The 23,039-nt window shown below is 55.6% G+C and overlaps 1 protein-coding gene across 20 annotated transcripts in view; it reads right to left on the bottom strand.

The window, feature by feature from the left end:
• Positions 1 to 23,039, bottom strand: part of LRP8 (LDL receptor related protein 8) — a 79,174-nt gene that overhangs the window by 13,764 nt on the left and 42,371 nt on the right. For 5 of the 20 annotated variants that reach the window (XM_024119721.3, XM_055084620.1, XM_024119722.3 and 2 more), the window contains exons 4-12: positions 19,293 to 19,421; positions 15,737 to 16,120; positions 14,609 to 14,731; positions 10,479 to 10,598; positions 10,282 to 10,407; positions 7,093 to 7,267; positions 4,848 to 5,075; positions 1,735 to 1,853; positions 1,346 to 1,485 (exon numbers count right to left, since the gene is read on the bottom strand). In XM_024119721.3, the coding sequence (XP_023975489.1) occupies positions 1,346 to 1,485; positions 1,735 to 1,853; positions 4,848 to 5,075; positions 7,093 to 7,267; positions 10,282 to 10,407; positions 10,479 to 10,598; positions 14,609 to 14,731; positions 15,737 to 16,120; positions 19,293 to 19,421 (1,544 nt within the window). Of the gene's footprint in view, positions 1 to 1,345; positions 1,486 to 1,734; positions 1,854 to 4,847; positions 5,076 to 7,092; positions 7,268 to 10,281; positions 10,408 to 10,478; positions 10,599 to 11,719; positions 11,798 to 13,662; positions 13,786 to 14,608; positions 14,732 to 15,736; positions 16,121 to 19,292; positions 19,422 to 23,039 lie in introns of all 20 variants that reach the window. The other 15 variants (XM_028489382.2, XM_055084611.1, XM_055084615.1 and 12 more) reach the window with 9 other exon arrangements.

The raw sequence follows: 23,039 nt of genomic DNA, 5'->3' as shown, positions 1-23,039 counted from the left end.
CGGACGCGCAGGCACAGCGGCCATGGCACACGGGCCCAGCCGCCCCGCGGAACGTGGGATCCTCCCAGACCGGGGCGCGAACCCGGTTCCCCTGCATCGGCAGGCGGACGCGCAACCACCGCGCCACCAGGGAAGCCCCAAGGCTGCTCATTAACGCTGAGCTAGGCCTGCTTCCTGGAGTTCAGCAGAAACCAAGGTTGGGTCTCTGTAGCTGTTACCATTACTAGGGCCTGGGACCAAGATTGGAGAGGATGTATGATCTAGTTGAGTACTATCCCTATGGGGCCTCCTACAGCCTCTGAGTATACACGCATACACATCCAATGGTTAGTCCATACAAGCCTAAATGTGCATCTGTAGGCAAATCCACATTTATAGGTACAACCGTGCAGCCTCATGTACAGATCTAGACACATACCCACATGCACATCTACACAACCAAAGGCACACTTGTACCTAAAATGAACTTGTCTAAGTACTGGTATGCATATTTACACTCAAGCACTAGCACATAGAGGAATGCACATTTTTAAACAGACGCATTTATGTATACACAGGCACATACACATACATGCCACATATACGCACAAGCACAAACACGTGTGTCTGAACACACCTGTCTTTTGAAGCAGAGGCTGGACTCGGGAGCTGGAGCTTTGCCCACAATTTCAGAGCTGTGCTGGGTGATGTCACTCCAAGCAAATATTGCCAATGCCCACCACAGGCCACTGTCCCCTTGCTTTCCCTCCCCTTGGTGGCAGAGTTAGTTTTGGGGAAGAGGTATGGGTGTGCGAGAACTTGGTCGCTTCTGGCTTCCTCATTCCCCAAGGAGAAAGGTTGTTAGGGTCAGAACATAGGAGGGTCTTGACTCTTCACCCTCCTGTGAGCTTCTTGAGGACTGGGATGATGTCTGATTCACTTCTACGACCCCAGGGTCCAGCAAAGGTCAGTGAGAGTGTGCTGAATTGAATAGCATCTCTCAGGCCATTTCCAGTAGTAAATGATACTAAGGAAATGTGTATTCCTTTTCCCTTTCTTTATTGGGTACCTTCTGTATACGTGGGTACAGTGCTGGGTGCTGAGGGTACCTGGTCTAGCAACTTACCTGTGAGAAGTGCTCTGAGGGAGGGGCCTCGGGGAGGAAGCACAGGAAAGGCTGCCAGATGGACAAGGGGCTGCATAGCCTCTGTTTGCAGACAGCTCACATATTGTGTACAAACAAGCCAGTCAGCTTCCCTGTCCCTTTGTTTCCACTTGGACGAGTCTCGGGGAGTCGTCCTATTTGAACAGCCTTTCCTAGGCTTCAGCTTCCTGATGGGGCCATGCCTCCCCTCACGGAGCTCACCTCAAACACAGCTATCCCGAAAGGGTGGCTCAGGAAGTCAGGGGAGGAAATCAGCATCTTCCTGTTGCCTCCGCTGAAGTCAATGCTGGACAGCTGGTGCAGCTTGGAGTCCACCCAGTACAAGCGCTGGTTCAGCAAATCTTAAGGAGGAAAAAGGGACAGGGGATCGGGTTGTGAGCCTGGGACCACAGCCCGGATTTCTGCTCCTCTGTGCCCCTTCCCTGCCCACATCTCCAGGCCAGGCCTCAGAAGGCCAGCCCAGGGCAACCATCAGGAAACACAGGCACTGGCACTGCAAGGGGACACAGAAACAAGACCCATGGAGCTCCAGGCAGTGGTCAGCACCAGGCGCTAGAAAAGGCCCCCCAACCAGGGAAGGCAGGGCTCACCCAGGGTGATTCCGTTGGGCCACTCAATACCGTCTGACACCAGTGTCTGCCGGTGCATACCGTTGAGCCCAGACTTCTCGATCTTAGCCTCGTACCCCCAGTCAGACCAATACACGAACCTAGAAGAGAGAAGAACCCAATGGGCTTCTTGTCAGGGGACATGATTGGGGTGATGTGGGTCACAAGGGCTCAATGGCCCTCTGAATATTGAAGATTATGCTTAGTGAGGACTGGACAGACCTCTGAAGTTCATGGGAACCATCAGACCTTAGCACTGGCAGGCGTGTTGGTCTTCGCCTCATCTGAGTGCCTGGAGAAGCCTGTATTCCCCGAGTCCACCTGACCTCGGCTGAACAGCCTGTCAGCCCATCTGTCCCACTTCAGCAGCTCCAGCTCCAGCCCTAGCGTGCCAGAGCAGGAAGGGAAGGGCCCTGTCAACCCTCTTACTTTCCTGGTTGACAGAGGAGAAAGCCGATGACCTAGCCAGGGTCACACAGCTAGAACTCTGTCCAGGGCTTCTCTCTCTTTTTTCTTGAACATTTATTGAGTATTTACTAGGTGAGTGGACTCATCTCATGTACTTACAAATGCAGTAATCACTGCCCCTCTAATCCAATCCCTACAGAGCAGGCAAAATGAGCTTCTAAAAATGGAAATAAGTTGTCATTATCCTGTTTTATTAAATTGAGATATAACTGACACATAACACTAGTTTCAGGTGTACAACATAATGATTTGATATTGCAAAATACGCACCACAAGAAGCCAGTTAACATCCAGCACCACACATAGCTACAATTTTTTTTTTCTTGTGATAACTTTTAAGATCTATTACTCTCCAGTTTTTAAACTTTATGATGGTTTCTCCTATTGACCTTAAAATCAGATCCCAAATCCTTACCACATCCGACAGGGCTATGCATGACTAGGTCCCTGCCTACCTCTCTGGCTGTCTCTCCTGCCACCACTGCCCACTTCCCTTACAAACTCCACACCCGCCCCCAGGGCTTCTCTTAGATCCTTCAGGGCACCAAGGCCTTCACAGAGCCTTTGCCCCCACTTGTTTGCCATTTAGAACGTCTTTTCAGTAGAGAACCTTCCTCCGACCCTCAATGTAAATAGGTTCTCCCTGTTATTGACTCTTAAAACACCCTGTTTTTTCCTTCCAGAGTGCTCACACCATCGGTTACTTACATATGCATGCGGGTGTGTGGCGTATTTGTTTACTGTCTGTTTTCCCCACTAGTCTATATGCTCCACTGAGGGCAGGCTCCTCATCTGCCTTACTCCTCATTTTGTACCTGGCAGGTAGCTCGTGTGTGGCATATAGGCCTTATTTACTATTTGTTGAACGAAGTAGCCTCACAATTACCCCAGGAGGGTATAATTATTAGTCCCATTTTACAGATGAGTAAACTGTGCCTCAGAGAGGCTGACTTCCCTAAGATCACGTTGTGAATAAGTAGTAAGGCCAGGCTCCAAATTTAAGTTCAAATTAAGTTGGACTCTAAAGCCCGCGTGCTTAATCCTCCCCAAAATGCCTCTGCTGAAACCTGGTGTCAAGCCAAGGCTGGTTCCAGGCTAGGGGGCTGCGTGGTTGTTCTGGATCCCTTCCATTTGCCACCTTGAATCCCATCGCCATTGTGCTCTGTATACCAAAAGGCTGGTGCATGTGGGAACCACATCAATGGGCTCGGCTCCCTCGCCGTCTGGCTTCCAGTTGTATTCAGCAAAATATCGGAGGGGGAAGGGGAGAGACTGAGGTCAGGATGTCTATTCCCCTAACTCCCCCCTACAAAGGTGCCTCCAGCTGGCTAATGCCCCAAAGGTGACCCTCTCTACCTGGCTCTTTCCTTCCCAACTCGGGTAACCCTCCCTGCTCCTGCCCCTCAGGCCTGTTACCTGTTACTAGTCCAGGATAGTGCATTAGACCTTACCCGCTCCTTTGTAAATAGTCCCTTTATTAACCGGCCTTAAATTATCTTAAAATGAGTGTGCAGTGGGTTTCCTGGCAGGACCCTGACCGAGCCACAATGGACCAGGAATGGGCTGAGTGTAACTATATGGTTTGGGGGACAAGGCAGGTGCAGCCCCAGGTCTGTGTGATAGCAGACAGAGAACAGGGTTGAGGTGGGGGTTCAATGAGATGACTCAGTTGTCTGCAGAGTGCCTGGATGCACCTGTGCCTGCCTATTAAGCGGCAGCTGTCGGTCACTTCCCAAGGCCACGCACACCCTCTCAGGGGGCCAGCCTCACCCCCAGCTGCCCTCACTGGAAGAAGAGGGTTTTCTTATCCCTGCTTAACAATTAAGGAAACAGCAGTAGGAAGAAGCTGGTGATCCTGGTAAACATAATATGATGCAGCTGCTTAAAAACCATGCCATCTCAGGACATCCCCACTGAGGGAGGGAGGGAGGGAGGGAGGGAGTCCGGCTCTGTTCAGAATCCCTACCCCTGATGTGGAGGCATGGGCAGAGCAGGGCAGCCTGGGTGGTGAGGGGCCCAGAGGCTGTGGGCCACAGGGATGCGGATGGAGGTGGGCAGGCCGGAGCAGAGCTGACCCAGTAATCTCAGTCCTCAAATCTTGCTGGCTGTCCTGCAGGGCAGGGAGTAGACATGCTAGAGGTAACTCCGGAGGCCAATGGAGGAAGTCGAAGAGAGGCAGATATGGGAATATGAGAAAGAAACAAACAAAAGACTACTTTCTAATGGGCAGAGCTGCCCCAAAATGAAACAGGCCGTACGAGAAGTGACAAGCTCCTGTCTCTGGAAGTGTGAGCAGTCGCCAGATGTCCACCTGCAGCGCGCAGCAGCCTGAGGGAAGACTTCCTGCCCCAGGAGCGTCTACCAGGCAATTTCTAGCGCCCTACTCGGCTCTGAGATGCTCTGGTTCTACGATATGGTGAGAGAGTAGCAGAGTCCTGGGAGCGCCCTGGCGACCAATGTGCAAGAGACCCTTGGTCAGGGGTTCACAGGCTGAGGGGCCCGCATGGACTTTCTTCCCTGTGGCTTGTGTCTGGGTGGCCCAGGGCCTTCCAAAGCCCTCAAGGTAGCTCTTGTGACAGACACATGAGGACTGAGCGCCTAGGGCAATTTGGGGTGGGAACACTCACCCTCGCAGGGGGTCGACGGCAATGGCCCGGGGTTCACTGAGGTCACGGCTGAAGAGAGTGCAGCGGCGTCCGCCATCAACTGTGGCCACCGAGATGGTCTTGTTGCCCGAGTCGGTCCAGTAGATGTGCTTGTGGACCCAGTCCACTGCCAGGCCCTCCGGAGAGTGCAGCTGCTTGCCAATGAGGACCTCCTGCTCTGCCGGGTCGCTGGCTTTGTCCATGTAGGCGCTAGGAGCAACCAGGGCTGGCGTGGGCAGGTGTGCCACCCCCGGGCCCATCTGGAGCTGCCCCTCCCTCTCTCTTCCCTCTGGGCCACAGCAGTGCATTGGAGAGGAACTTGGCTAATTTCCATTCAACACATTCCCTGGGCCACCAGGGTAAGGATAAGGGCTCAAGTCAGCCCCAGTCTCTGGCCTGGAGGAGCTCAGTTTAGTAGGGACAGAAACTTACAGCCAGATAACTACACCAATACACTGTGATTACGGAAAGTATCAGAGGCTATAGCAGCAGAGAAATGGAGACTACATCATCTTGGAGGGCTGGGGAAGGCCTTGTAGTTGAGCCCTGAAGGACCAGTTTGTCAGGAACACAAAGAACAGAAGGCAGAGGGAACAGCATGTGCAGATGCCGAGGCGTGTGTTCTGGAACAGTGAAGGATCCAGTGGGGGCGGAGTGGGGTAGGTGGGGTGTGAGACAGGAAGGAAGTGTAGGCAGGGGCCACATCCTGACGGGCTCTGCATGCCACGCTAAAGGCTCAGGATTTCACTGTGGAGGGATAACTGAACAGGTCGGAGGACATGGCCAGATAGGCATGTTAGATCACTGTGGCACCTGCGGAATATGCGAGGGATTGGAGGAGGAGGGAATGAAGGCAGGGAGACCAGTTAGGAGGCTGTGATCGACGAAGAGGGTGTGCAGAAGGGCTGAGGCAGTAAGAATGGACAGAAGGGGCCACAATACAGCAGACACTCAGGAGGCAAAATTAGCAGGGCTTTCTCTCTCCCAAATGCTTTATTTCCCAGGGTTTTCTTCTCCACATACCCTCTCTTTGGGCGATTAGTTCCACAGTGCCCACGGCCATCCACAGCTCTGACCCTCTGATCCTGACAACTGTCTAAGTTCCAGACTATAAAGCCAACTGGCGCCCGTCGGACGTCCCATGGACACCTTGAACTCAGCACATCCCAAACTGTTCGTCCCCCTTCCCCTCCTCTCAGCCACACAGACAGACTGCCTGCCCCCCACCCGAAACTCCTCCCCTGCTCCCATCTCAGAGAACGGTACCACCGTCCACGAAACCTCCCAAGCCGGAAACTGAAACTCCCAAAATGAACCTGGGAATTCATTTTGACTCCTCCTCCCACAGCTCCACACCCAGGGCATCATCAAATCCTGCCTCCTTCCGTCACAACCATCGGACAGGCACTGCGCAAGCTGGTGCTGGGCGTGCGAGTGTGAGTGAGTGTGTCTGTGTGTGCTGGGGCGTGATAGGCATCGAGCGGTCAGTGAGCAGCACTCGCATTGCTTCCATCCATCCATCCACCATTCGTTCAACAGTCCGCCCAGTGCCTGGTCATCGGCAGTCCTGCCAAGTGGATCTCAGGGCAAAGAAAGGGGGCCTGGGCATGCAGAGGCTCCTAGGAGAGAACCCCCTTGTGTGTGCGAGGAGCCTTCCCAAGCGCCAGAGTCCACTGACTGTGGTGTGAAGGGCTGGACTGCAGGTAGCGCCACCCAGGAAGACTTCCTTGACCGCCAGATTGGGTCAGAGGCCTCCTCTATACTTTTCCCTCATGATCATCACAATGGATTTCGCTGTCCTCTGAGTGGGATCCTCCAGGCAGGACCAGGTCTGAGTTACCTTTGAGTCCCCAGCATCCAACACACATATTATGTGAGCTGCTCTGAAAATCCCAACCAAAGCCCAGAGGCGTCTTCCTTTCCGCCCTGGCAGAACATTTCCTGTGTCTCACACTACCCCATCAGGCCGCCAGAGGTCAGTCAAGGCCCCCATGTGTGGAGCTCAGAGCTGCTCGCCCATCCAAGCCCTCAGCCCCGGAAGGCCCAGCAGGTGGAGAAGTCCTGGCAGTTCCACAACCGCTGTGATCCCCCGTGCCTTCCTAAGCCCCATCTCTGTCCTGGGGAAATATAGAGGCAGAAGGGGTGCAGGGGCCACCCTTCCTCTCCTCCTTTGTTGGCCCCAGCCCCGCCCGCCAGGCCTGGTTGCAGGACCCAGGCCCCGACTCACCTGTAGATCTTGCGGTAGGAGAGGTCACACCAGTAGATGCGATTGGTGGCAACTTCGACGTCCAGCGCCACGACGTTCTTGAGCATGGGGATGAGACGCGAGTAGTCCCGCTTCACCAGGTCTATCCTCCGCACTTCGTGCCGGTTGGTGAAGATTAGGGACGGGCTTCTGCCAGCTGCCATGCAGGGGGCGTTGAGAGGGAAAGGGTCAGTGTAAGAGGCGGGGGATCTGGAGACCAAGGCTCTGCCACTGGTTTGCTGGGGGACTCCTCATTTCCTGTAAACAGTGGTGACGACTCCTACCTCACAGGTTAAAGAAGCAGGTGAAACGATGGGTTCAAAAAGCATAAGATGCAAAGCACCACGCGTAACAGAGGGATTTTTATTCTTTTTATCGGACAAAAACTCCTCCCAAATCTTTGATAACTCCCCATTTCCTCTGGCCTGCACGGAAGGTCTTCTGCAGCATGACCCCAGCTCCCTGTCCAGCCTCCTCACTCACCCCCCTAACACCTTGATTCCGGCCACCAGACTACCTGTCATCACCTCACCACGGCAGAGCTTTGCTGCCTCAGGGCCTTTGCTCAAGCTGTCCCTCTACCTAGAATGCATTTCTCCCCAGCAGCTGCCACCTCCTCTGCTTGGGCCCCACTGCAGTGTTCAAGAAGGGGCAACATGAGCGTTAAATGATTTAGAAAGATGACTGAGGCTGCAGAATGGAGCACGGACCTCAGGGCTAGGGGTGAGACTCGAGGGAGGAGATTCAAGGAGGTCGCTGTGAGTCTTTAATACAGAGTGTATTGGCATGAGATGAATCTGCAGATGCTGGCAGGGACCAGATCACAAAGGATCCTATGATCCAGGGGAAGAGTTTGCACTTTATTCTGAGCCAATAGCAGGGGTGGGATGTGTATAATATGACACAGATTATATACGTGCAAAGGGACAACACACAACCTCCCGTGTATACACAAACCCATTTTTAGATTTAGGATTAGATTTTAGGAAGATCTTCAGGGAGCTAGACATTCCTGGCTACTCCATGGAGAGGGTCACTGTCCCCCAGGCCTATGAGGGCCTAGCACTTCGCACAGGCCGCCACTCCTCCAGCCTGTTTTCAGATGGAATGGGCCACTCTCAGGCACCTGCAATACTGAATGGCAACACCTGCCCCTGGAGCTGCCTGTACCTCCTCCCCCTCTTGTTTTCCAGCTGACACGTCTGCAGGCCACCTGGTTCCTGTCACTGTCCATCTGTGCCAGGCTAATGTGCTCCCTGGGGACAGGGTAGGGCCAGCACAGAGCCAGGTGGGGCCTGGGGCTGGGTGTGTGACCTGTGTGTAGTGATGGAGATTATTTCAAAGCAGGGTTGGGGTGACAGGGAAGCTGTGGGACAAAGAGATACCATGGAAAAATAGAGGTCTAAGCGCAAGGAGAAAGGAGGAAAGCTGGATTCAAGGCCCAGCTCCGCCACTGACAAACTGTGATTTTCCTCACCTCAAAATGAGAGCAAAGACACTTCATCTTCCTGAGGGCAGGAGCTGGGTTACAAGGTACCTTGAGGTGATTTTTACTGAGAGCTGTGACTGTGACAGGAACCCTGTGTGTTTATGATTTGAGTTTTTGTGTAACTGCACTTTAGATATTCACACGTAGGGCTTTGTGTATACATGGGCCATTGTATGTTGTCTCCACTGCACGTATGTAATCCCTGTTCTGTGTCACACCTGTCCCATGTGGGGGTAAGAACAGGTTGCATGTTACATGTGATGTGCTAATGCATGTGCTGTACATTGTGCAGTTTGGGTGGTATATGTTTGGGGTTTACAGGCTACATGTCAATTATTGTAGCTGCTGTGTTGTTATAACCTATAGAATGGGTATTCGTGCATCTGAATTCCAGGTTCATATATCCAACAGCCTACACAATACTTTGCTTAGATGTCTAAACAGTTTTGTTAAATTTAACATGTCCAAATCAACCTAATATTCTCCCAAACCTGCTTTTCTCACCGTCTTTCCCAACTCCATAAATAGCAATCCTATTTTTCCAGTTAGTTCGTCAAAAACCTTGGGGTCATCTTTGACTCCTTTTTCTTCTTTCACATCCTACATTTAATTCATAAGCAAATCCTGTTGCTTCAAAATAAATCCTGACCTTCAAAATATATTCATACTGTCCACTTCTCACTATTCCCACGCAAGGCCCTGATCCAAGCCACCAGCACCTCTCTCCTGGCTGACTGCAAGGACCTCTGCAGCAGTTCCCCTGCTTCCTCCCCTGACCCCCACAGTCTATTCCCAACACAGCCGCCAGAGGAAGTCGGTTAAAATGTAAGGCACACCCTGTCCCTCTACTCTGAACCCACAAAGGCTTCCTTCCCCCTGACTGACAGTGAAACCAAGCGTCAGCCCTTAGAATGGTCTCGAAGGCCTTTGTGATCTGCCCCCAAGTCACCTCTTGGACTTCATCTCCTCCTATGCTCCTTGCCCTGGCTGCCCTGGCTTCCTCGTTCTTATCTGACAACAGCAGGCATGCTGCTGCCTTCGGTTCCTGCAGGTAATGCATGGCTCACTCCTTCATCTCCTTCAGGTCTTTATTCAAATGTCACCTTCTCCGTGAGGGCTTTCCCGACCACTCTATCGAAAACTATAACTTCTCTAGTTTATACTTCCTCTGAACCCTCATCACCATCTGCCATGCACTGTATTTCTTTTTCTGATTTCTTGTCTGTCTCACCAACTAGAGTGTAAGTCCCATGAGGATAGACAGGGACTCATGTCTGTTTTGCTTACTGCTGAATCCCTAGTGCCTACAACAGTGCTAGGCGTTCAGTGTAAAGAACTGAATAAAACAAGTGAATTCCGTTGGCTGACCTGACGATCAACGTTAGGTCTGCACATGGCCCGCTCTTTGTGTGGGCTGCCCGTGCCGTGGGTAGCCAGCACGGTCCAGCCTGTGTCTGGCACCGTGTGTCCTGCGAGTGCCGACTCTGTGGGCTGTACCGGGTGGCGCTGTGCAGCGCCTGCGTGCACGCTGAATATTTACACTCTGAGCACCGTGTGTGCAACCTGCCATCTGTGTGTGTATACGCAGGTGTGCACACCTGCTCCTCACGTATGTGAAGCACACTGCTTCCTGGACTCCCTCAGAGCTGCTCCCCTGCCCCCCGACCTTGCGGTGTCCATACCGACGGCCTTGCAGTTCTTGGTCAGGGTGTCCATCTCGTAGCCAGGGTGGCACTCGCACTTAAAGTAGCCCTTGTAATTGACACAGATCTGGCTGCAGGCATCTGGGTCCTCACACTCGTCAATGTCTGTGGGGAGGAGCAGAGGTCAGAACTGGCAGGAGGGGCCGCCTCCTTGAGGGGCTCGGGGAGGGTCTCACCACCACAGGTCTTCTGGTCCAGGAGCCGGTAGCCTGATGGGCACGTGCACTCAAAGCCGATCTTGAGGTCAGTGCAGATGTGGGAACAGCCGCCATTGTTGTGCAGACACTCGTTCAGCCCTGGGGAGGGACGTGGGCTCCTGAGGGTCCAGGAGCTCAGATTGGGGTGGGGGCAGGACAGGGATGGGCCGAGAGCTGAAGCAGAGACTGAGGGCAGCGAGCTTCCCCCAGTGCCTCACTGAGCCTCAGCCTCATTAGCCAGGTGACGGGGCAAGAGGAGGCTCAGAGAGGGCCAGGTCACATAGACAGGACAGAGTGGAACCAGAACTCGGGTCCTTTGCCTCCCAGGCCAGGGCTCTGTCCACCACCAGGCTGAAGGCAGCTAGGCTGCCTAAGGTCTTTCCTTTCACAAACACGTTTCTTATGGCTCCTCCTTCCTTGTGACCTCAGAGTTGAAGGTGCCTGCAGGTACCACGTCCAACCCTCAGGTACCCCAAGAATCCCTTCCGAAATGCCCTTGCTTAAACGCCTCCAGCCTTGGGAAGCCTGCTTCCCTCCCGAGGCAGCTGGCTCTGTGTGGGGTTGGCCAGAGTCCAATGGCTCCCTCAGAATCTCCTTAAAGCGCCGATTCCTGGTCTCCCGCCATTCAGGTGCCTTTCTCTGGATGCACTCCATCTGTCTGTGTCCTTTTCCGGCAGGGCCCAGAGTTAGTCTGCCACCCAGAGAAGTCTGAACAACAAGGGCTGCCCGCTATTGAGCTTGTGGTTATCTAAGACTGCCAGGCCTCTTTCTCCACGGAGCTGTTGCTAAGTCAGTTCTCTCCCACCGTGAACTATGGTGGATTTTTTTCACCTCCTCTCATTTCAGCACCTCTCCCTATTCCTACACTTAGTCACAGGCCTGGTCCCAATATTGCCAACTGCAGCAAGGGATGAAGGGATGCCAGGAGGTCATCTGGTTCCCCCGTCCTCCACTCCCTTACCACCTCCTGGCAGGGTCCTAGCGGAGGTCAGGGAGGCCAGGACCAAGGCTCACCAAGTTCTCATAGCATCTTCTGGGCTTTAGAACCACAGAGGGTTAATTCTGCCAGCCAGGGAAGGTGCCGTGCCACCCTCTGCCCATCAGGCCCACGCCCCACCAGTCCAGCCAAGCCAGGCAGAGCTGTGCCAGGCCAGCCAGGGCCATGCACACAGCTGGTCTGAGCTGCCCACCCCAGGCCATGCACAGCTGTGGTGCCCCACCTCCAGCCTGAGCCATGCTTAGGGAATGCTCCTCTTTACCCCTGGGCCGCCTCCTGTTTCTCTGGGATGTTGGCAGAACTGAAAGAAGAAAACCATAGCAACCCCATGACTCAGGGGCCGGGGGGTGAACCAGCCAGGCCCAGCCCTGGGAAGCCCCAGCCCCTCGGGGTGGGCTGAGCTGTGGTAGCTTTGCGGTGGTCTCTGTAGGGCACCACCTCCAGGACTCTTTCTGTCACTCCGAGCCCTCCTTGACCTCTCCCACACCACACTATTCCCTCCCGTCCATTCATCTGTTCACACACTCACTCACATCCTACCCCTCCTTCTGCAGGAGCAGCAGCTCAGCCATTGTATTTATCGAGCACTGGGTGGAGGGGCACGTGTAGGATGGCTCTGAAAGGGGAAAGGGGAGAGCTCCACGTGACTCAGGCTTCGATGAAAGACCAAGGAACTGAGTGCTCCAGGGCTGAGGTGAGCCGGGGTCAGAGAATGGGTAGCGGGTTCCCAATTCTACCTACCCTGGAGGTGATTCTGCTGGGGGGCCTGCAGGGTGGGGAGAGGGGAAGGTGGCCCAGAGAGGCCTGAGGAGCATTTGAGGTCCCCTGTTTGAAGGAAGGGGCAGTGCCCTTCTCCCAGCACGCACGCCCACCTGCATGCACACACACACCAGCTTACGTGCACAGGCAGGCACATTCACACAGACGTGGGAGCCGCACAGAGATACGTGATGCAATTCCCTTGCCTTCCTCAGAGAAGGAGCCATGGGTACAGACACTGGCCTCTCACCAGCACAGAGACACAAACACATGCGTACATACGCCTCTTTGGTGTGTCATGCAAAAGACAAGAGAGAAGAGAGTTTAGCAGGTTAGTAGTCTGTGGGTGGGGGGCGGGGGGCGGTGGCTAGGCTCAGCTGCTCCTGCTTCCTTATCCTCTTTTCCATAACTTCCTTCTTCTGGGACTTTCCATGGCAGGGCCTGGGGGGAGTCTGTCACCTGCAAGCTCAGGTGGAGGCCGAGTGACCTTCACCCAGTTACTCTTCCTTCCGAAATCAATTTCTGAATCTTCAATAGGGGCAGAAACGTGCTATTCCCGGGAGCTCCAGGGGCTGAAGCTCCTCTGAGGGCCCAGGAGGGGAGGTACTGGGTGGAAAAGGGTCTGCCAGGAGGGTAGGGGAGGGAGGGTCTGACCTAGGCTCTGTCCCCCAAGGAATTCTCTGTCCCCTGACCTCAGAAATGAACCTTCCTGGAGCCCACGCTAGGTTTCCTGCGTGCTCTCTAGGATGCCCGCCCACCTACGGTCCAGACTCTCCTGTTCTTTTTAGCCTGGAACCCACCCCTACAGCTCTGGCCATCAGGACAGCCGCCTCTTTCCACTCCTAACTCATGTCCAGCCTGTGAGTCTGGTCTCCCAGAAAGCTTCTCAGGGCTCAGGATGGTGCCACCCTCTGCTGCTGGGTCTGCCCTAGGCTCATCCGGGCCTGACCTGAGCCCAGTGGCCTTCAGATGTGCCTCGTCTGCCCACCCGCCTGCTGTTCCCCACCTCTTCCTCTGCAGGGTCTCCTGCAGGGGGCTAGAAGGCCTCGGAGGCCAGCGCCCTGGCTAGGTCGGCAGGGCAAAAATAATGAGGAAGAGAGAAAGTTCCAGAGTGAGCACACACTCAGAGGTCTGAATCTGGAAGAAGTGAGGAGAGGCTGCATTTGTGAGAGGAAGCATAATTTCTGAGCATCTGGAAAGGAAAGGCCCTTCGATTTGCAGAGTAGCAGAACAAGAGGCCCCAAAGGCAAAGAGCCCCGTCTGAGACCATGGGACAGCACACGAGTCCAGAGAGAGGGTCAGATCAGAATGTGTGCAGAGGGGCAGGCGAGGGCTGAGGGCCGAGGGCCAGGAGGGGGCGTGGCCGGGAGGGTTAGTCCAGCAGTCGGACGGAGACAGGTACTGTACCACACTCTTTCAGAGGCTCATCTGACCAGTCCCGGCAGTCCCTCTGAGCATCACACACTTTCCCGCCGTCCACGCACTCGCCACTCTTACACTGAAATCTGCGGGGACCCTCACATGTTGACTCTGTCGGGCCGGACAAGAGAGTGGACAGCACCTGTGAGACCTTGGGCAGGGAGGGCTGGGGTGGGCTGGGCCCATGGGAGGTGAGAAGAGCTCCAGCCCCAGCCCCTGCTGGTCTCCAGAAAGTGACCCAGGACAGACAGCTGTATACAGGGCCAGTGGGAGCTCTGCTCACAGAAGGACAGGACCCCAGGGATAATCGGGATACCCAAGCATCATCTAGGTGGGCAGGGCATGGGGGTCTGTGTCTGATCTGTCAGTATTAGGGAACTTGGAGGGAAAAGCAGCGGCTCTACAGAGACCCTGCACATGCACCGACCATCTCCTGAGGGGGACCTATGCTCCAAGTGCCCTAGACAGAGGAGGCCAAGTCACTGCCCAATCACTGACCCATTTCTCCAGATGACCAGTGGGTCAGGGTCCCTGCTGCTGCTGCAGGGTGATGACCTCAGAGCCATCTGAGAATTAAGTGGGCTCCCTGGGAAGCGGGACTCAGCCTCTGCTCAGTCTGGGAACCAGTGAGGGGGGCTGCTTGGAGGCGTAGATGTGGACAAACGGTGGGGGCTGGACTTCCTGCAGTGCCTTCATGTCCCCTCCCCCTAGGCCTCTTTCAGCTTTTGCAAAATCCTTAAAAAATCCAGGTCTAGTGCCACTAGGACCCCAGGAAGGGGATCTGGGTGGTTTAGGGGCAAGTAATGCTCTGAGGGAAGACGCATCTTAGGGACCAAGGGGTGATGTCTCCCTCGCTGCTCTCTACGGAGCCACGGGGAGGAGCTCAGGCATTCGCCTCAGAGGATGCCGCCCCTTTGCCGCTGACCACACGCACCCTGCAGGCAGCCAGCTTCATCACTCCTGTCTGGACAGTCCTGTTCCTGGTTGCAGCGCTTGATGGCAGGGACACAAGTCCCATCCCCACACTGGAACTCGTCTCCACGGCAGGTGCCCAGCGCTGCCAGGAGAGGGGAAGGGGAGAGAGTCAGGGCCGCTGTGGTGCGGGGACAGCTCTCCTCCCCCAACCTCCACCCTCACCCCCACTCCATATCCACCCCTGGCAAAACCAGAACCGGTCGCTGAGCTTGGGAGTCTTCGGAGGACAACTGGCCAAGGCACAAAATGGGGAGACTGAAGCTCAGAGAGGGGGAAGGCCTCACCCAGGGTCACACAGCACTCTGGCTGGCAAAGGCAGGACTACAACTCAGGTCTCCTGTCTCCCACTCCACCGTCTCTCCCCAGGGCCACCCCTCCAAACAGACACATGGTCTTCTTTGGAGTCTCCGTGCTCATTACTTAACCACCTCATCCCTTCAGCAAAGCCCTCCTGAGCGCCCAGTGTGTGTGCGGTGCTGTGCAGGGGTGGGGAACACAGAGATTACGAAGAGCCTCCCCATCCTCTAGGAGCTCAAGGGTGCACAGTGGGGCTGGGGGGCGAGCAACGAGGGGATCACAGTGTGGATGTGCTGTAAGAGAGGGCGCCAGGGACCTGCAGCGGCTCAGGGGAGAGAGAGACGCAGCCCAGCTGGATCCATCAGAGGAATCTGGGCGAGGCCTTGAAGGATGAGCAGGCCCAGCAGGTAGGCAGGGTGGGGGGCTTCCTGAGTGTACCAAGGTGTCTGGCATTGGAACCACTGGGTGACTGCTTGGGGCAGGGAAGGGCAGGGATGTACCAAGGTGTCTGTCATTGGAACCACTGGGTGACTGCTTGGGGCAGGGAAGGGCAGGGATGGGAGGTATGGGGGAGGGGGGGGAGCATTACTGAAGGTCACAGGTACCTGTGAAGACCCTGAGCTCCGCAGCTTAGCAGCCACGTGACCTCACACAAGTCACTTCACTTTTCCCAAGTCCTGTTGCCACCGTTAAAACATTACTAGGATCAGAGTAGGGCGAGGAGACGCGGCCCCTCCGCGGACAGTCGCGCACCCGCGGCTCTGGGCGATACGGAGGGGAGGTGGCTTACGGCAGTCGGCCTCGTCCGACTTGTCCTTGCAGTCGCGGTCGCCGTCGCAGCGCCAGCCCAGGTGCACGCACTCGCCGCTGCGGCAGGCGAACTGGGCGGCAGCGGCGCAGGCGGCGGGCGCGGACGTGGCCCTGGGGCCCGCGCGGCCGCAGAGCTCGGCCGCCTCGTCCGAGCGGTCCTCGCAGTCGAACTGGCGGTCACAGACCCAGCGCTCGGGGATGCAGGCGCCGCCGTCGCCGCCGCAGCGGAATTCGCGGGGCCCGCAGGCCGGGTCGGCGCAGCCACGCTCGTCGCTGCCGTCGCCACAGTCGTCGTCGCCGTCGCACACGAACACGGCGGCCAGGCAAGAGCGGTTGCTGCACTGGAACTCGTGCGGGGCGCACACTGCGCGGGACAGAGAGCCGGTCGGCCCGCCGGACCCCACCCCCGGCGCCCCGGCCCGCTGGTCCCGCTACAGGGGCCCTGACCCTCACCCACGGGCCAGAATGAGCCTGGCTGGGCGGCCGAACAGGGGACAGCAAAGGGGGCCTCCAATCCGGGTCCTGCCAGGGTCACGCTGGGCGACCTGGGGCAGCACACTTGCCGCCCTGAACCTCTCCAGCCTCATTGGGAGTAGGAATTCCTGTGCTGCTCCCAGCAGGATGGTGGGACTAGGAGAGTCTCTAAAGCTGCAGAACACGCCCTGTCTTGAAGGGCTTTGTGATGTTCCTCAGGAAATGATATGTGTAACATGATACTGACCCTTCCAGGGAACAAGGTCTGGACCTGCTTCTTTACAACACAGCTCAGGTCCCTCCCCCTCCCCAGTTTGCCCAGAACTATCCTAAGTCCCTTGGCTTAGCATCCAAGGCCACTGGCACGGAGCTACTGCTCTGCCCCATCACCTCACTCCGGCACATGCTCCGGCTTCATGTCACACACTGGACCATCTGTACACTTTCCCACCTCCCGGCCTTTGCCCAAGCTGTTCCATCTGCTGGGCGCCCATCTCTTGCCCACCACTGTCTCTGTATATCGCAATGATGAGTTCACATCCTTCAAGGGCCCAAATTCTACCTCTTTCATAACACACTTCATGCTCCCCTGCTTGGCAAGTTTCCACCCACCTCCACTCTCCTTTCTGGTGCCCTTCACAGCCTGCTCAGGTGTCTGGGTCTTGTGTCCTTCTCTGTCTGCCCCATGACCACAAACTGCATGGGGGTGGGCTCTGAGACTGATCCACTTTTGTTCTGAAGGCCCGGCACAGAGGAGCTCGCTGCAGTGAGTGGGTGTGGTGTGGATGGAGGCTGGAACGGCCCGGGTGTGAGGAGTAATTTGGGGATGTGCAGTAGTTAAGGGCACAGGTCACTGGCCCTGCCTGGGGCCCTGGGCTTCCCCTCTCTGGTGGGCTGCTCTGAGCTCAGAGGCTGGGAGAGCCCTAGTGACCACCAGCCCAACTACCAGTTTACAGATGGGGAAACTGAGGCCCAGAGAGAGGAGCAATTTGCCCAGGGTCACACAGTCAGTCCATGGTGATGAGGGAACCAGAACTCAGGTTTGGGGCTCTTCCTTCCTACTCTGACTCATCTCAGCTTTCTGGTTTTCCTCCCATCCTGGAGTGTAGGCTGTTTCTAGAGCAGCGACCTGGACTCCTTCCCTCCTTCATTCCTTACACAGAGGCCAAGAACAGGCCTGGGGGCCCAGGCAGGGTGTGGATGCAGGAGCTGTGGCCACAGGTAACTCGGTGGTGGCAGCACCATATCTCTCCACGTGGGGGCGCCAAGAGTCTGTGTTTTTATTTTCCGGTGGGAAAAAGTCCTTTCTCATCGTTGGGGAACATAAAAGAGAACGATGTCTTCAGTTTCACCATGTAGGGCAGCTCGTGTCATGTGTTGCTGACAGCGCTACCAAGTTTCCGACAGATGCATTTTTTTTTTCCCTTTCTGGGCTTTTGGGATGTTGGGGCATTGGTGGGAAAAGCACACCCTACCCTGTGATGTCCGCACCTCAAGATTAAGCTGATGCCTAGATTAGCTCCCCTCCTTCCTGTCCAGACAGGGAGGGAGGACTCATTACGATCAGAGTTCTGAGAAGAAGTGCTATCTTTATCCTGAGTTCGCTCCAAGGTTTTGAAGCTGACAGCACCGTGAATATGTATATCCTCAGAACTGTGCCCAGGGACCCCCCCATGCCCAGCATTCGCGAATGGAAGAAGCTCTGAGGGATGAGAGAAGGGAGAATTCTTTTTGTTTCCCCCCGGTGGTTGGGAGCTGAAGCAGAGAAGCCCCACAGGCCCTTCGAACACCACTATCTCCTATAATTAACAGGAAACAGTCCTGCCACAACATGCCCTTGTTAGAGCTACTCCTACCCCCTGCAGTAGTGGCTGATGGCCTTGATGACTGAGGAAACATCTGATTTTCAGGGGGTAGGGGAGGGAAGAGGATTCTCACTGGCCAGCGAGGCCCCACAAAATTATCACAGCTGAAGAAATGAGTCAGTGCCATCAATGGGGCTTTGAAACTGCTGGCCCCAGCCAGGATCTGCCCCCATAACCAGATGCTTCCGGCTTCAGACATATCCAAACTCCAGACTTAGAATCCTAGAGTGCTGTGACTCAGAAGCCCCCAGAGGAGATGGCATTCCCCTGGGCCAGGAAGGATGGATAGGATGAAATATAGAAGCCGATGAGGGAGGGGGTGGGAGACAGTGGTGGGCAGGTGCTTGGCAAAAGCCCCCAGGGGTTCGCCCAGATCTCAGCCCAGCCTCACAGCCTAGTAACGATAGCCAGTCTGTCTACCCCGTTAATCATGAGCTCCCAGAGGGAGGACTGTGTAGCAGTCACCTTATCGGCCCTTTCGGAGCCTGGCTCCGGGCCTGGCACACAGTAGGTGCCCATCAAATATGAAACATGCACGGTCGGGTTGTGCTCCCCACTGGCCCAGGCCCTGCTGGCCCGCTCCCTGGGAAGGAGATCATCCCTGTGTTTGAAGCTCAGTGATGTGGAACTGCCCCAGTGACCACTTCCATCTGTCCCCGCTGAGGCTGCTGGGAATGTCTTCCTGCCCTATGGCACCGGGGCTCAAATCTGAGATTTTAGCAACAGTCCCCCTCCCCACCCCTGACACTGCCCGTGCCCTGGCCCGGGCCACGACCATCTCTCACTCCGGTCCCCACCCTGGTCTCCCTGCCCTTGCTCAGAGATCAGTACAGACGTGTGGAATGGATGAGCAGATGTCAGGCAGGCATGGTTTAAGAACGCATGGATTTTGCTGTCCAGACCTGAATTTGAATCTCAGTTCCATCACTCAGCCGTGGGCACTTTTCCTCGCTTGTCTGAGCCTCAGTTTCCTCACCCACAAATGGGGATGATAATGGCTGTTCGTGAGGTGTTCGTGAGGATGAAAAAGAATGTCTCTGCAAAGTGCCCGGCCATTACCAGTGTCCTGACCGTTACCTTTTCCTCTCCACCTGCCAAGCCCCCTGGAGAACCTGGCCCCTCCCCACAAGCGGCCACTGCTCCCCGAGGCTGCCTGACTGTGCTTGGCAAGGCCTGGGGACCTGACCCCGGACTCACAGGTGGCGCAGCCGGCCTCGTCCACTCCGCTCTCGCAGTCCTTCTCCCCATCACAGCGCCAGGAAGCAGGCACACACTTGTGGCTGGTGGGTCCACAGCTCAGCTTCTCTGCGGGACACACCTGCTTGGCTGTGGAGACAGACGCACGTGCATGGCTTAGCCGCGGGGGGCACAGGGCATGGTGCCAACCGGTCCTACTGCCTGGCTCCAGCCACCTGGCCCGAGGCCCTGGGAATCCACCAGGGCCTTCCCGCCCCATGTCTCAGTTTCTTCGTCTGAGAAGAAGCCCCTGTCTTCCCCTAAGACTTCCTGAATCCTATAACTGACCCCACCACTGCCCTGCCTAACACCCTTTCATGGCCCCCTGGCCCCTGGCCCTCAAGGCCCTCCTTGATCCAGCCAACCCCTGCCTGCCTCACCGGCCCGACCTTCCACCCTTCCAAGCCTTCCCTTTAGGCTCCAGCAATGTGGAGCCGCCTTGCCCTGCATGAGTCTCTGCCATTTCCAGCTGTGTGCCCTTGGGCGAGATATGCCCCATGTGGGCCTCAGTTTGCCTTCCAGATCAGTGACTCCATGATCTGAACCTGCAGATGTGAAGGGCTCACCAAGGCCCCAACAGCCCCCTCCCCTGGCGATGGTGCTGAGCCCGCTGCTGAGAGCAGCCGCCGAGTGGCAGGGCCCAGCGGGACCACATAGCTATAATTACTGCAGCTGCAATCAGAGGCTGACTCAATCAGGGGCTCGAAGCCCCAGGGTTGATTCTCAATTTGGAAGAAAGAATGAGAACCCTGATCAGGCCTGGGGATGGCTCTCATCTTGAGCGTCCCAGAATGGCCCACGTGACAGACCCAGCTGAGGCAGCTACATCTCAGACCTCCGTGGCTGGGTCCCTCTGCCTTGCAGGGTGTACACGAGGCCGAACTCAGTGGTCTCCAGGATGTGCCAGGCACAGTGCTAGACGCTTCCATTTAATCTTTACAACAACCCAGCAGGGTGAAGATTATGTTGGGGCCTCCAGCACGAAGGTCGAGGCCATGGGCTCTGGAGCTTGGCTGCCTGGGTTCAGCTCGGTCACGCACTGGCTATCTACCTTGGCCAGCAATCCTTATCTCTGTGCCCATAAAGTGGGGACAATACTATTCCCTATCCCACAGGATTGTTGTGAACACCTACCTTAATGTCTGTAAAGCACTTAGAACGCCCAGCCAGCGCTCACTAATGATACCTACTATTACTCTCCACGCGTAGCAGCTGAGGACTTGTTTGTTCCCTCAGTGAGTAGCTGTTGAGCACTGCTGTGTACCAGACATGGCACCCATCACCAGGTCCTAGTCACACGGCTGTAAAGGGCCGAGTGAGGATGCAGTCAGCTGTGTCTAATGCCAGAGACTGGGCACAGTCCACTGCACCCTGCAGGTGGCAGGTTACTGCTGCCTTACCCTCAGTTTTTCTCTCTGATCTCAGACCCGTTTTTCTTCCTCTTACTTCCATAGCTGGGGTATGAGGCCACAAGAGATGGAGAAAAGGGCACAGACAAGGTGGGGGTGGGAGCAGGTATCTGAGTCAAGGCCTCCAGACACTACTACGTTGTGGGAGAGGAGTACCTCGGACCCCTAACTGTGGACCCCAAAGTTATCCCTAGGAATACATTTCACAAATATAAGGCGACCTGTTGGGAATACGGGATTCATAGGATTCATTCTACAGAAATTTCCCCTTACAAATACTGTCGTGTAGAGCCCTGGAAAGCACTGACACTCAAAGACCCTTTACAACGGCCTCCTCGGTGCGGTAGTGCAGGGTGTTGAGGGGCCTGGGAGTCAGGAGAGGGGCCCAGAGCACCTCCATCACCCACGCACTGCAGGACCCGAGAAAGCACTTCCCACTCTGGGCCCAGCAGAACACGAAGGGGCTGCAGCGACCAGCATGTCCTGGAGTCCTGACTAAGGGGTGGGTGTGTGAGGGCTGTTAGAAGTGCAGGTTCTTTGGCTCCAGCTCACTCTAGACTGAATCCAAACTTCGAGGGCAGAGCCCAGGCATTTTAGCCAACTCCCCCCACTTCACCTCCCCTGGTGATTCTCATGCACCCTATTTGAGAACCCCTGAGTTATCATTCTACAAGTCTAAAAGATATAGGATATTTCATCTCTTAAATTCACTCCCAGAAAAGTGATAGAGGAGGTTCTGTATGTTTGCAAGCCCCTGAGGGAACCATGGGATGGAGGGACAACGCAGCCATATATCCCTGCGCCAGGCCTTAGGAAACAGAGGAGTTGGCAGGGAGCCACATTTACGGAGCACCTACAGCGGGTCAGGCTGCTCCATTCTGAGGAGCTGATGTTTTCCCATGTCATCCTGACCCTCACCCTGCCAGGTCAGCGGGCCCTGCAGGCTGTGAGTGCAAACTCCAGGGGCACCATTCACAAAGATCATCATGTCAGTGGCACCCCTGGAATGGAATAGGGCAGTGGTCCTGCAGGTAAGCACTCTATTTTACAGATAAGGAAACTGAGGCTCAGAGAGACCAAGTAACTGGCCCAAAATGCACAGCAGTGAGGGGCAGAGTCCCGGTTCCTTTGACTAAAAACCCTGCCCTTTTCCATCAAACCCCTCCTGCTCCTGTGGGTAGAGAAGTGGCCCAGAACCAGCCCCAAACTCTCCACCCAAAAGCCCAGGTGACTGAAATGGCCCTTGACCTGTCCACACCATCTCTGGGCGCCTGGTTCTGCATACCCCAGTGCAGCAGGCAGCTGCTTGAATTCTGAATGAATATTTATACAGTTAATTGCATAACCTTTCAGCAAGGACGATGATTAAACAATCCGTCTGCTTCCTTTCTTTATAATTAATAAGACATTTGCTGTGTCCCTAAATAGAGAGCTCTAATTACAGGCTCTCGAGGATTCAGCAGAGCCCGACACCAGCCCTCCTACCCTCAAAGAGCCAAGGCACCTTCTTGGAACGCCGGGACACAAGAGGCCTTGGAGGTCACACTGAGGAGCAGCCACTGGAGTGACAGGAGGCAGAGGCCCAGAGAGGGGAAGTGACCTGCCCGGCTGCGAGATGCTGGGTGATCCAGCTCTGTCTCTGGGGTTTCTCTGTCTCTGAGAAACCCCAGAGACAGAGCTGCTGTCTCTCCTAGAACCCTGCCGTCTCTGTTGGGATGCAGCTGTTCCCCAAAGCAGGAAACAGACCTTGCCCTGCGGGCTCCCGGGTGAGGCTTCTCACCACCCAGCCCTGGGAAGTGAGTCTGGGGAGTGTTGATGTGCAGTATCTCCTCACGAGGTGGGTGCTATTATTACCTCTATTTTACGGATGGGGAGAGCAAAGCCCAGAGAGCAAAAGTCGTTTGCTCCAAGTCCTGTGGTGAAGGGCAGAGCTGGGCTTCCTCCCCAGGTCCCTCAACTCCAAATGCACTGTTTAACTTATGGCACTGGACACTGCACGTGAGAAAAGTAGGCCCCACGGGTCTCCTGGCAACCCTGGGCTGCAGAGGGGTCACTAGAGGGAGGAGGCTCACTGGACCTTTGCTCAGGCAGAGTCTGCGAGATGGCAGATGGCCGTCTGATGTCCACTTTCAGGATAACTAAAGCTAAAAGCCCCAGGCAGCACGACGCAGGAGACAGAGCATGGGTTTGGAGTCGGACAGGCCTGGGTCCAAATCTCATTTACTAACATGAAGGTCCTTCAACAAGTCACTTAACCCCTCTGCACCCTGGCTCCCCTCACCTGAAAAAGGGGCTACAT

The sequence above is a fragment of the Physeter macrocephalus genome, chromosome 4, assembly GCF_002837175.3.
Source record: "Physeter macrocephalus isolate SW-GA chromosome 4, ASM283717v5, whole genome shotgun sequence".
NCBI lineage: Eukaryota > Metazoa > Chordata > Mammalia > Artiodactyla > Physeteridae > Physeter > Physeter macrocephalus.
The sequence above is the reverse complement of the archived record's forward strand: the minus strand, read 5'-3'. Positions and strand labels throughout refer to the sequence as shown.